Source organism: Paroedura picta, chromosome 14 (genome assembly GCF_049243985.1).
Source record: "Paroedura picta isolate Pp20150507F chromosome 14, Ppicta_v3.0, whole genome shotgun sequence".
Lineage (NCBI taxonomy): Eukaryota > Metazoa > Chordata > Lepidosauria > Squamata > Gekkonidae > Paroedura > Paroedura picta.
This window is the reverse complement of record NC_135382.1, coordinates 7,805,850-7,818,671: the sequence shown is the minus strand read 5'-3', so window position 1 is coordinate 7,818,671 and position 12,822 is coordinate 7,805,850. Positions and strand designations below refer to the sequence as shown.

The 12,822-nt window shown below is 50.2% G+C and overlaps 1 protein-coding gene across 1 annotated transcript in view; it reads left to right on the top strand.

Moving 5' to 3' along the window:
• Positions 1–1,037, top strand: part of XRN2 (5'-3' exoribonuclease 2) — an 88,456-nt gene extending 87,419 nt beyond the window's left edge. Inside the window, exon 30 of the mRNA XM_077309461.1 lies at positions 406–1,037. Within this exon, the coding sequence (XP_077165576.1) occupies positions 406–462 (57 nt within the window). The 3' untranslated portion in view covers positions 463–1,037. The remainder of the gene's footprint in view (positions 1–405) is intronic.
• Positions 1,038–12,822: the final 11,785 nt, after the last annotated feature.

The following is a 12,822-nucleotide window of genomic DNA, read 5'->3' as shown; positions in this document are numbered from 1 at the left end:
CATGCGTTATGTTTTTGGTATGCACCTGAATGTGCAAACTGTGAATATAACAAACACATTAGCAATAACTTCTCATGAAATCAAAATGCAGCCCCTGCTAAGATGCGTGCTGAAGTTTGAGGGCAGATGATGGTGATTTTCCCATAGAGTCAAAACTGGGAGTAGGGAACAGGGTGTTTTCAGAGTGTGTGGGCTGTTTATACTAAATTCCAAGTACTTCAGAATCAGTCCATGACCCAAGCAAAAGGAAAGCACAGTAAAGACTCAGGGAGCAAGAATTTAAAGCCCACCCCCTCCCTGATTTCAGTAGAAGAGTGACACTGGGCCTTCATTTGCATGTCCTGTTTCACTTGTTTATTTATGAACTGGTGAATGTATAAAATAATGTGGTCATTGCTTTTGCAGGGTTATGGAAGACCTTACCCGTTACCACCTTCCTCTGGAAGATACAACTGGAATTAGGCATTGGCTGTTTTCCACCATTTAAACAATCCTGTTTTTATTATCAGCTGTCATCAGAGTAGTCTGCAGATGATAAACTTCCTTTTTAAATTGTGTACGTTTTTACGGATGATGTTTGATATGACGTGTATGTCGCTTTGAAACTGGACCGCCCAGAGCGAGTCGGCGAAGATTTCTTTGCTTGTGTCTGATGTCTGAAGAAGCAGGATTCTCTGTTCTGTCTTGATGACGTGAGGCGTTGAGTCTGTGACCTCGTAGGTGTCTTTCAGCTTCACGGCAGAATCAGGGGTAGTCAAACTGCAGCCCTCCAGGTGTCCATTCGTTGGCAGGGGCTCATGGGAATTGTAGTCCATGGACATCTGGAGGGCCGCAGTTTGACTACCCCTAGGTTCACAGGCCAAGTTGGTACCCTGAGGAAAGGAGCTCTAAAAGGGGTGCACGGAAATATTTTTTTTAATTGTGGAAGATACTTAGCACAACATTTTTGTCCATATTCCTTCTCTTGTGCTTCACTGCTGTGCTTGTCGAAAACTTGATTGTCAAACTTTCCAAGTAAAGAGTTTCAACTTTAACAACTTTTTGATGTGGCTTTCCTTGCGCCGTTTCCCTTGTATTACAGAGGTAAAAACGATCCATGATTCAATGGGATCCTGGTCAAATGCCATAAAATTGGGCGCGAAAACCAATGCAAGTTTCACCCTTTCATACGTTTGGTGATTCCCAGCTCCAGCAAACAGTTGCATGTGTGTGAAAAAAACTCTTGGTTTTGAGAGATTAAATTCCTAGCTCCAAATAAAAACATTACTCTTACTAACCGTGAAGCCCTGATTTCCCTAATTCCCCCCCTGGGTCGGATGAAATGCACCCGAGAGTGCTCAAAGAACTTTCCAGAGAACTTGCACAGCCCTTGTCCATCATCTTCGGGACCTCTTTAAGGACTGGAGATGTCCCGGAGGACTGGAAGAGAGCAAATGTTATTCCGATCTTCAAAAAAGGGAGGAAGGATGACCCGGGAAACTACAGACCAGTGAGTCTGACCTCTGTTGTGGGGAAGATAATGGAGCAGATATTAAAGGGAGTGATCTGCAAACATCTGGAGGACAATTTGGTGATCCAAGGAAGTCAGCATGGATTTGTCTCCAACAGGTCCTGCCAGACCAACCTGGTTTCCTTTTTTCACCAAGTAACAGGTTTGCTGGATCGTGGAAATTCGGTTGATGTCATTTACTTGGATTTTAGTAAAGCTTTTGACAAGGTTCCCCATGATGTTCTGATGGATAAGTTGAAGGACTGCAATCTGGATTTTCAGACAGCTAGGTGGATAGGGAATTGGTTAGAGAACTGCACTCAAAGAGTTGTTGTCAATGGTGCTTCATCAGACTGGAGGCAGGTGAGTAGCGGGGTACCTCAGGGCTCGGTGCTCGGCCCGGTACTTTTTAACATATTTATTAATGATCTAGATAAGGGGGTGGAGGGACTGCTCATCAAGTTTGCAGATGACACCAAATTGGGAGGACTAGCAAATACTCCGGAAGATAGAGACAGAGTTCAACGAGATCTGAACACAATGGAAAAATGGGCAAATAAGAACAAGATGCAATTTAATAAAGATAAGTGTAAAGTTCTGCATCTGGGTCAGAAAAATGAAAAGCATGCCTACTGGATGGGGGATACACTTCTAGGTAACACTGTGTGTGAACAAGACCTTGGAGTACTTGTGGATTGTAAACTAAACATGAGCAGGCAGTGTGATGCAGCAGTAAAAAAGGCAAATGTCATTTTGGGCTGTATCAACAGGGGCATCACATCAAAATCACAAGATGTCATAGTCCCATTGTATACGGCACTGGTCAGACCACACCTGGAGTACTGTGTGCAGTTCTGGAGGCCTCACTTCAAGAAGGACGTAGATAAAATTGAAAGGGTACAGAGGAGAGCGACGAAGATGATCTGGGGCCAAGGGACCAAGCCCTATGAAGATAGGTTGAGGGACTTGGGAATGTTCAGCCTGGAGAAAAGGAGGTTGAGAGGGGACATGATAGGCCTCTTTAAGTATTTGAAAGGTTGTCAGTTGGAGGAGGGCAGGATGCTGTTTCTGCTGGCTGCAGAGGAGAGGACACGCAGTAATGGGTTTAAACTTCAAGTACAACGATATAGGCTAGATATCAGGAAAAAAATTTTCACAGAGTAGTTCAGCAGTGGAATAGGCTGCCTAAGGAGGTGGTGAGCTCCCCCTCACTGGCCGTCTTCAAGCAAAGGCTGGATACACACTTTTCTTGTGTGCTTTAGGATGCTTAGGGCTGATCCTGCGTAGAGCAGGGGGTTGGACTAGATGGCCTGTAGGGCCCCTTCCAACTCTATGATTCTATGAAGTCCTCGCTTGCCCAGTTGGATTGTGCATGCCTGGTTTTTACATACACATGTAGGGGGTGTTACGTAGCTGATTGCCTGTGTGTGTGTGAATGTGCACATCGCTCTGTGCTCTGCTAGGCAGGAAGGGAAGTTAGTCATAGGAAAGTCCTACTGGCAGAGCCCTGCAGAAGGGTGTGGACTTAGTGGGTCCCCAGTTAGCTTGACAGGGTGTGTCCTAGATGTACACATTCAGACAACAGTACAGTTTTGCCGGCACAAAATGCACCATTGCAAGCGTCTGTTGCCCTATGAGCAAACTGATCACCAGACGCCCCTGTGCATCCTGGGAAGCCAATACAGTGGGAGTGTGCTGACACAAAGACCCCCTTTTCAGGCGTAACTGTTCACACATACTGAGAGGCTGGCAAGGGTTCTTGGATCCTGGAGGAAACGTTTCGATTAGTAGGCAGAACGTTAAAGCCCAGGACCTCAAAGGTAGCATTCTCAGAAGTGCTGTCGATTCCACACACAAGACCGGCTAGATTGACACAGATCAGGGGTCTCAATACATGGATGAGAAAGTGGTGCTGGGAGGAAGATTTGTCAGTCTCTTGGGGGACTTCGGGGACAAGCTGAACCTGTATGAAAGAGATGGGCTTCTCGTGAGCTAAAAGGAACTAGGCTGCTGGCCATTAATATCAAGCAGATGGCAGAACAGCTTTTAAACCAGTCATGAGGGGAAAGCCAACAGGAACTGGGGAACCTCCAGTTTGACATAAGTCAGTCCAAAGGAACAGCTGTTTAAACATTCAGTGTAACCTTGCATAACAGAACTTGGGAGTGATGATAGGATTGCAAATGAGGGCCATGTGTGGCGACTAAGGTCAAGGAAGGTGAGGGTTCCTGGAGGCAAACCACATTATGCCTGTCTTTATGACACTACTGGAAATCATCAAGCCAAGATGGGGGAGCTTGAGTGCTCAATGACAATTTAAATCTAGTTGTTGTTAAGTGCAAAGTCGTGTCTGACCCATCGCGACCCCATGGACAATGACCCTCCAGGCCTTCCTGTCCTCTACCACAGGGGTAGTCAACCTATGGTCCTCCAGATGTCAATGGACTACAATTTCCATGATCCCCTGCCAGTGTTTGCTGACAGAGGCTCATGGGAATTGTAGTCCATGAACATCTGGAGGACCACCGGTTGACTACCCTCCTCTACGATTCACCAGAGTCCGTTTAAGTTCGCACCGACTGCTTCAGTGACTCCATCCAGCCACCTCATTCTCTGTCGTCCCCTTCTTCTTTTGCCCTCGATCGCTCCCAGCATGAGGTTCTTCTCCAGGGAGTCCTTCCTTCTCAGGAGGTGGCCAAAGTATTTGAGTTTCATCTTCAGGATCTGGCCTTCTAAGGAGCAGTCAGGACTGATCTCCTCTAGGACTGACCGGTTTGTTCGCCTTGCAGTCCAAGGGACTCGCAAGAGTTTTCTCCAGCACCAGAGTTCAAAAGCCTCAATTCTTTGACGCTTGGCCTTCCTTATGGTCCAGCTTTCACAGCCATACATTGCAACTGGGAAGACCATAGCCTTGACTAAATGCACTTTTGTTGGCAGGGTGATGGCTCTGCTTTTTAGGATGCTGTCTAGATTTGCCATAGCTTTCCTCCCCAGGAGCAAGCGTCTTTTAATTTCTTTGCTACAGTCCCCATCTGCAGTGATCTTGGAGCCCAGGAAAATAAAATCTGTCACTACCTCCATTTCTTTCCCATCTATTTGCCAGGAATTGAGAGGGCCGGATGCCATGATCTTCGTTTTCTTGATGTTGAGTTTCAAGCCAACTTTTGCACTCTCCTCCTTCACCCGCATCAACAGGCTCTTTAGTTCCTCTTCACTTTCTGCCATTAGAGTGGTATCATCTGCATATCTGAGGTTGTTGATATTTCTCCTTGCAATCTTGATCCCAATTTGTGACTCATCTAACCCCTCTTTCTCATGATGTGCTCCACATACAAGTTAAATAGGCAAGATGACAGTATACGGCAGTGGTCCCCAACCTGCGGTCTACGGCCCGGTGTCGGGCCGCGAAGGCCTTGGCGCCGGGCCGCAGCTCCCTCTTCCTGCCCCCCCAAAGTTAGAAGCTCGCCAGGCCACGAGCAAATCGGCCGCCGAAGCAGCCAATTAGCTTGCAGCCTGGCAAGCTTCTTGTTTCGGGAGGGGGGGGAAGAGAAGCTTGCCAAGCCGCAAGCTAATCGGCCGCTTTGGCGGCCGATTTGCCGGCGGCCCGGAGGGGCTGGGAGAGGGAGCCACGGCCGCTGGCATGGTGGCGGCACAAACGTGCATGTGCGGACTGCCGCGCACGCACGTTTGCGCCCCTGCCGGGCACAAATGCGCGTGCACGGCAGTCCGCGCAAGCGCGTTTGTGCTGGGGCTGCCGCGCATGCGCGGGGCCCTGGGCTGCCCTCTCCCGCCACTCTGGAGCAGCGGTCCGTGGCAACCGGAAGGTTGCGGACCACTGATATACGGCCTTGCCAAACTCCTTTCGGCAAGGCTGTATATTGTCACCTTGCCTATTTCACTTGTATGTGGAGCACATCATGAGAAAGGCGGGGTTAGATGAGTCACAAATTGGGATCAAGTTAAATTGGGATCAAATTAAATCTAGTAGGTATCTGTCAATGGGAAAAATCTATGGGATACACTCATTCCTGTAGGCAGGACCGAGAGGGACAGGCTGAGGAAGGTGTGTAATATATCAGATTCAGATTCAAACTTTATTACAGTTGTTCAGACCAAGTTATATGAAGTATGTGTAGTATATCAAAGAGGGCATAGAATCCAATAAGTTAGGAAACATCAGGAGAATTAACTCCCCAAAAGAAGAAACATGAATGGAAGTAATGGGCCCTATTATGGTATAGTGGGGGTGTACTATTCCCCACCTGATCAAGCCATTGAGGCTGATCTTAAGATGGAAAAGGAATTAAGGGAGATGACTAAAGCACACAATTTTAGTAAACTGGGAGACTTCAACTGCACTTACATTGACTCTGTAAATGTGCTCAAAAGGTTGAGCAGTTGAAGAATGTATTATATATTAAAATGTGAATATCTGTACACCGCCCGTGGCGCCGCGGGCGCCACGGACTAAATAAAACAGTAAGGGGTTCTGAGGCGGGATGTGTCCGGGATGAGGAAGGGTCCGGATTGGACCCTTCCTCATGACAGACAATCGGAGAGACCAATCGGCAGGCGCTTCGCGCCTGCCGATTGGTCTCTCTGATTCACAGCAACTGCGAGCCGCGCGCAGCGCGGCTCGTAGTTGCTCCCGGCCTGACGCAGCGAGAGGTGCGAAGCGCCTCTCGCCGCGTCAAGCCGCCGCCTGAGGGAGCCCCTGCCACAAGAAGATGGCCGCCGACGAGAAGGCGCCGCTCTGGAGCCACCTGCCTCCACTGAAGGGAGCCCCTGGCAGTCGCGCAGAGCGCAGCTGCCGGGGACTCCCTGGCCGGCGGCTTGACACGGCGAGAGGCGCAAAGCGCCTCTCACCGCGTCAAGCCGCCGGCCAGGGAGTCCCCGCCGCGTCCCACAAGGCAGCCTACGCCCAAAAATCTCCGCGGAAAAGCCTCGGGGAAGGGCCTGGCCGGCGTCCTCGGCCACGGACCTCCGCCTCCACCCGCACCGCGCAGAGAGGCGCAGAGAGGCCGCCCGCGACGAAGTCCAAGCTGCCTTCCCGCAGCCGGACCCCCGAGCCCAAGCAGCAACAGCAGCAGCGGCAGCGCCGTCCCCCAAGCCAGCCAACAGATGAACAAAAGCCACAAAAAGCCTCGGGGAACGGCCTGGCCGCCTCTACGGGGCCGCGTCTCCTCTCTGCTGCCCGCCCTCCTGGGTCACTCTACCGCATTCTACCGCACTCACCTTCCGCTGGTCCTCCTGCTCCCTGTCCCTCTCTTCCCTGGGCCCTTGCATACACGTCGCCGACCTGCACGCCCTGCGCGCAGCCCGGTACGCCAGCCAAATGAACCAGGCATGCGCGGACTCACGCGCATGCCTGGTTGCTCATGCTGACGCCCCCCCAACACCCCGCCCCCCTGCTCCAGCACGCATGCCCGGACTCCCCAGCATACGTCCTTCCCTTCCCTTCCCCAATGCCCGCCCCTTCCTCCAAGCCGCGCATCTTCACTGCCTGCCCCCAGGAGCTTCCTCCCAACATCGCAGGTAGGACGCACTCGCCCTATGCCCCTTTTTACGCCCATTTTTATAAATGGGCTTTTCTACTAGTTTATTATAATTCATGTGCACAAATAAAATATTAAAAAATCAACACTAGTCATGCACTGTTGCACAAATCCAAAACATGGATAAATGACAAAAACTCAAATGCGTTTCAACCCTTCTTGGGATCTTCTTAAGTGTTCTAATATTTAAATACATTCGTGATGTAATAATGGAGACAATAAGGTGATAAATAAATTAGTGACACCCTGACTCTCACAAGGTTTTGCCTGCTCCAGGGCTTCTTGGTCCATCTCCCTCTCTCAGACGCACACACACGCGAACAGACTCCTTCCCCCATTCCCTTGCCCCCCTTCTCATGTTTCTTGCCCTCCCCCCCAGACACGCATGCAGACATGAACTCCTTCTCCCCCATCTCCCCCTGCCCTCACCCAGGACCTCTTGCTTCCCTGACATCCCGTCCCTCAAACAAACGCCCAGATTCCCTCCCCATCCCCTCCCCCTTTCCTTCTCTCTTACAGAAGTACTCGCCCAGCCTGTTGCCGCACCACCCAACAACTGCCCTGGCCTTTTCTGGTGCGCTCCCTGGGGCAGCACTACGGACGTCACATCCGTACCCATTTTTGTCCCAGAGGACACACCAGAAAATGTGTTCCACATAAAATGTATAAATGCCCTCACACTTAGAAAATCTATCCAGGCAGATCTCTTTTGGTGCCTCCCAATTAAAATATTCTCCAAAGTTCCACCCTTATTGGAGCCCTCTCCCAGCCGTGGATATTTTCCTGTGTCTCAAACCGGGGGATTCTGTGAGAGCCACGAGGGCCTCACTAGGGGTGGAACTTTGGGGAATAAATATTTTAATTGGGAGGCAGCAAAAGGGATAGAAGTGGACACCTTTTTTAAGTATGCGAGTCTCTTCCATTTCTATTTTTACCACCTTCCAGTCTTTTTCACGTCACAGGAGTGTATTTAAATATTAGACCACCGAAGAAATCCCAAAGAATGGGTTGAAATGAGTTTGTTTTTTTGTTATTTATCCAAGTGTTAATGCTTTGGATTTTTGCAATAGTGCATGACTAATGTTGATGTTTTAATATTTTACATGTGCACGTGAATTATAATAAATATTTAATATATATTATTTTGCTGCTCAACCTTTTTGGTTCCTTGCTTGAGTAACAAGTTGGGTTATTTTGTTCCCTCTTTTGTTGTAAATGTGCTCCAGTCATGCTGTAGATTCCAAGACATCATCCATGACTGTGCCCTGATACAGCTGGTTACAGAACCAGCCAGAGTGATCTTGGACTTGGTTCTGCGTGGGTCTCAGGACGACCCAGTGAGAAATGTACTTGCACCAGCTGGGATCAGTGACCGCAATGCTAATAAGCTCCACATTCATATCAGTGGAAACTTACCCATAAATGTTTTTTACATGTTAATTTGCCTACCCCATGCATATTAGTAGAAATTGTAATCAAAGAGAATAACTAGGCACATAGAGGGACAAAGCCAGCTGAGGGGAAATCAGCATGGCTTCTGCAGAGGGGGCAGTGCTGCCTCGCCAGCCTTTTGGACTTCTTTGGGAAGGTGAACAAGCATTTAGACCTGCTAGACATATACTTGGACTTTTACGGGGCTTTTGACAAGGTACCTCCCCAAAGACTCCTGAGTAAACTCAGGAAGAGCTTGAGTTCTCTTATTTATTTTATTTATTTATTCATATTTATATACCGCCCTCCCTGCTGGCTTTGTGTGGACAACAACAGGTTTTAAAAACAGTCAATATAAATGTGCCAGGAAGCAAAGAACAGAAATAAGTGGACAATTGTCACAACGGAGGGAGGGAGGGAAGGGAGCAGTGGGCTCTCACAAGGATTCCATCGGGGCTGGTACTACTTACTCAAAGATGATCTGGAACTCGGGGTAAGTAGCAAAATGGCCAAATTTGCAGATTACACAAAATTATTTAGGATGGGGAAAACCAAGACTGACTGTGAAGAGCTCTAAGAGGATCTCTACAAACTGGGCGAGTGGGTGACAAAGGGCAAATAAAGTAGTGTTGGTAAGTGAAAGGTGGTGCACATTGGGACAAAAAAAAACCAGCTTCAAGAAGAGGCTAAAGGTTTCTGAACTTGCAGAAACAGAAGGGAAGAGATCTTGGAGTTGCTGTGGACAGCTCAGTGGAAGTGTCAACCCAGTGTGTGGCAGCAGTGAATCAGGCAAGCTCTATTCTCGGGATCCATACGAAAGGGACTGAGAATGAAACAGGCAAACTCTATGTTGGGGATTATCAGGAAAGGGGCTGAGAAGGTAGATGTGAGGGCTGAATAGGTGACCTTCTAGAAATGTCTAGAATAGATGGGGAAAGGGAATTGCTGAGTTGCAAGTTATGACAACACTCAAAACAAAGGAATCCCCTGGACTCAGGGGTGGTTTCTTATCTCACTACACATGCTAACCCCATTCAGCCCCTATATATGCATTCTTACCAATCCTCTAGAAGGACATTATGTCCTTTTAATTTTATTTCATTATTTGGAATAACAGAATTGGACAGTCGATTGCCATGGAATGTGATGACTAGTGCAGCATAATGTCGTTTGGAACGGGAGATTGGCATGCTTGGTGGTGACAAGGTCTCCATTCATTACTCTTCGTGTTCCACAGTTGGGGGATGCATCTGTCCATTAGTCTCCAATCTTAATGAATTTATTTCCTTTGCTATATCCCCCCCCCCCCCCCCGAGTTGAACTCAAATGATAACTTCATAAGCATGGCTTTTCAATCCTGTATAGTTCTTGAGCCTGCTAAACACCTTCATTATGCTCTACGCTGATTTATTGTTCACCCTCTGCCCATATTTGTGGACTGGAAAATCCCCCTTTCATTGAGGAAGTGTACATACACACAAAAAGCCCAGAAATAAACGTGGTTGTTCTCAGAGGTACCACTTCACACCGACGCAGCTCCCACCTGAGTCAGGATAGTTTTTTGGTCCCTAGCATCCAGTTCTGACTTTTTACAATTCTTTTGTGGGAGAATGAGGAGCCCTTTTTCAAAAAGAAAATTGACTTGCTACACTTGGTTGCATCACACTTTTCCAGGATTCACCATTGGCCAAACTCAAATTATCCTTGTGCTAAACACAAATGCTTTGGACTGCTTCACACTAGGTCTGGTTTACACATAAAGCACCAGGAGGTAGACTCCCAATGTGGTTGAGCAGCCAGTATTACTGTAGGTGAGGAATGTAGATTGGTAACAAATCTGTACAAGCTTTCTGCAAGTAGAAAGCTAGCACCCAGGGAACAGGCTGGTTCAACACCTGCTTCTTTCTGTGCTAAATTTTCCCTTGCAGGGAAGATTTAGTCCATAAGGAAGAAAGTGAGAGCCCAGCCTGCTAAATCGGACAGCATTTAGCACTGTATCTGGGAGAGAGAGAGTCTGTTTCTCACTCTTTCAATATGCCACCACGCCTGGTCTTTGCACAAACATACGAGGCCTTCCTGTGTGAAGGAGTCTTATTTTCTCTTTCCCCCTCCCGGACACCCGGACAGCATCCACTGACAAAAGGCCCTCTTCCCAAGGGGCGCCTGCTGCTATTCACTGGGCTGAAGTGGCAGAGGGAAGGGCTTCAGTCCAGCAAGCCCCTCAAGCAGGGCCCAGCAACCAGGAGGCCAAGAGGGGGCCTGGGAATGCCGAGGGAGGCCTGAGAGTTCCTGGGGCCGGCCACTCAGTGGCTGTTCATCACCGGATTCATCCTGGCTGCATTCTGAAATCATTTTGGTGTAGAAAAGGCAGCCTCAGGCCTCGTCTTGGGGGGGGGGGTCCGATTTTGAGCCTAATCAACATCAACACAGTTCCAGGCATCTGCCGCGTCCGGGGTCCCCTACCTTTTTCGGGCTGCTGCCCCTCTAGCTACCAGGCCATATCCCTGGTGCCCCCCCCCCACACACATATATGAACTCATACCTCTGTCTTGGTGTTAGGTCTACTGCACATTCAACACACACTATATTGTCTACACCTTTTTTGGGTTGTTGTGCAGAGGCCATATTTTAGTCTGGAAAAAATACATACGTTCTTTGTCAAAGTCATTTGTAAAAGCTACTTTGGGTCCTCACTGAGGAGAAAGAGAGACGAAGAAAGAGAGACGGAGAGAAGCAAGCGGTGGGAAAGCCCATGGCCAGGGGCAAGCAGGAGGCGGCTTTTCAGCCCCCCTTTCGGGAGCCCAGAGTTTAAAATCTCGTGGAGCCTGGGAAGGGCAGAGTCTGAGGAGGGGAAGAGAGCCAGTTTGGTGTAGTGGTTAGGAGTGCAGACTTCTAATCTGGCATGTCGGGTTCGATTCTGCACTCCCCCACATGCAGCCAGCTGTGTGACCTTGGGCTCACCATGGCACTGATAAAACTGTTCTGACTGAGCAGTGATCTCAGGGCTCTCTCAGCCTCACCCACCCCACAGGGTGTCTGTTGTGGGGAGAGGAATGGGAAGGCGACTGGAAGCTGCTTTGAGCCTCCTTCGGGTAGAGAAAAGTGGCATATAAGTACCAACTCTTCTTCTTCTTCAGTAATCTCAGGGCTCTCTCAGCCTCACCTCCCTCATAGGGTGTCTGTTGTGGGGAGAGGAATGGGAAGGCGACTGGAAGCCGCTTTGAGCCTCCTTCGGGTAGGGGAAAGCGGCATATAAGAACCAACTCCTCCTCTCCTCCTTCTTCTTCTGCTTCTTCTCAGCAAGAAGATGATCTCATCCGGCCCAACGTTTCTTCGGAGAGCTAAGCAGGGCCGGCCTGGTCAGCGCTGGGATGGGAGACCACAAGGAAGTCCCGGGGGGCTCCTGCCCGGCAGCCTGCCATGGCAAGCCCCCTTGGAACGTCTCTTGCGAGGAAAATGCAGCTGCAGTCAGAAGAGTCAGACTCCTGCCCCCCTCCTGCCCCAAATTCCTCCCTGCCCCCCCCCCCACCAGAATCGCTCCCCTAGGTGGTTCCTGCTCTGGCCAGGCTGTCTGCAGTGGAAGGGCTGCCATGGGGTGGCCCTTCAGGAGAGGCAGCCCGGGCAAATCAGCAGAGAGAGAAAACCTGGGTGCTCCTGTGGTGCCCCCCAGGATAACTCTGCATTTCTATGAAGCCAGAGTCCAGGGCCACCTTGAAGACCAGCACAGATTGATCCAAGGCGTGAGCTTTCGAGTGCAGGCGCTCTTCCTCGGCCATGCTGACTGCTGCTCAAACATCACATCTGACGAAGAGTGCTTGCACTCGAAAGCTCACGCCCGGAATAAATCTTCCTTGGTCGTCAAGGTGCTCCTGGACTCTGGTTTCATTGTGCTACTCATTTGAATCTGCGTTTCTAGCGACGGAACTGCTCAGGCCTGTAATCCTCACCGAACCGGGCCTCTTCCTGGGTCCCAGCCTGGGGCCTCAGTTGTGGCTGCTGAGGGCGGGGAAAGCGGGCAGAGGCCACGAGGCCCTCCAGGAGGGCCCTCCCCTTCTATAGTTGGGGCGGCGGCTGCAGGGCTGGGACTGGCCTCCCGCGGGCCCAAATGGGAATGGTGCTCCAGCAGAGCTGGCCAGCAGTGAGGCCCGAGGAGGGGCCCCTCCTTGTCTCCGTCGGGGGGGGGGTGGATGGTGCCTGGAGCCCCCCCACCACCACCACCGGGCAGGGCGTGCGTCCGAGGGCGGTGCGGCTGAGCAGCAGGGTTGAGCCGAGGCAGAGCGGGGGGGGGGGCGTCCGTCCCCCCTTAATCTGGGAGGCTCCGGGGGCGGGGAGGTCCAGGGCGAGCTG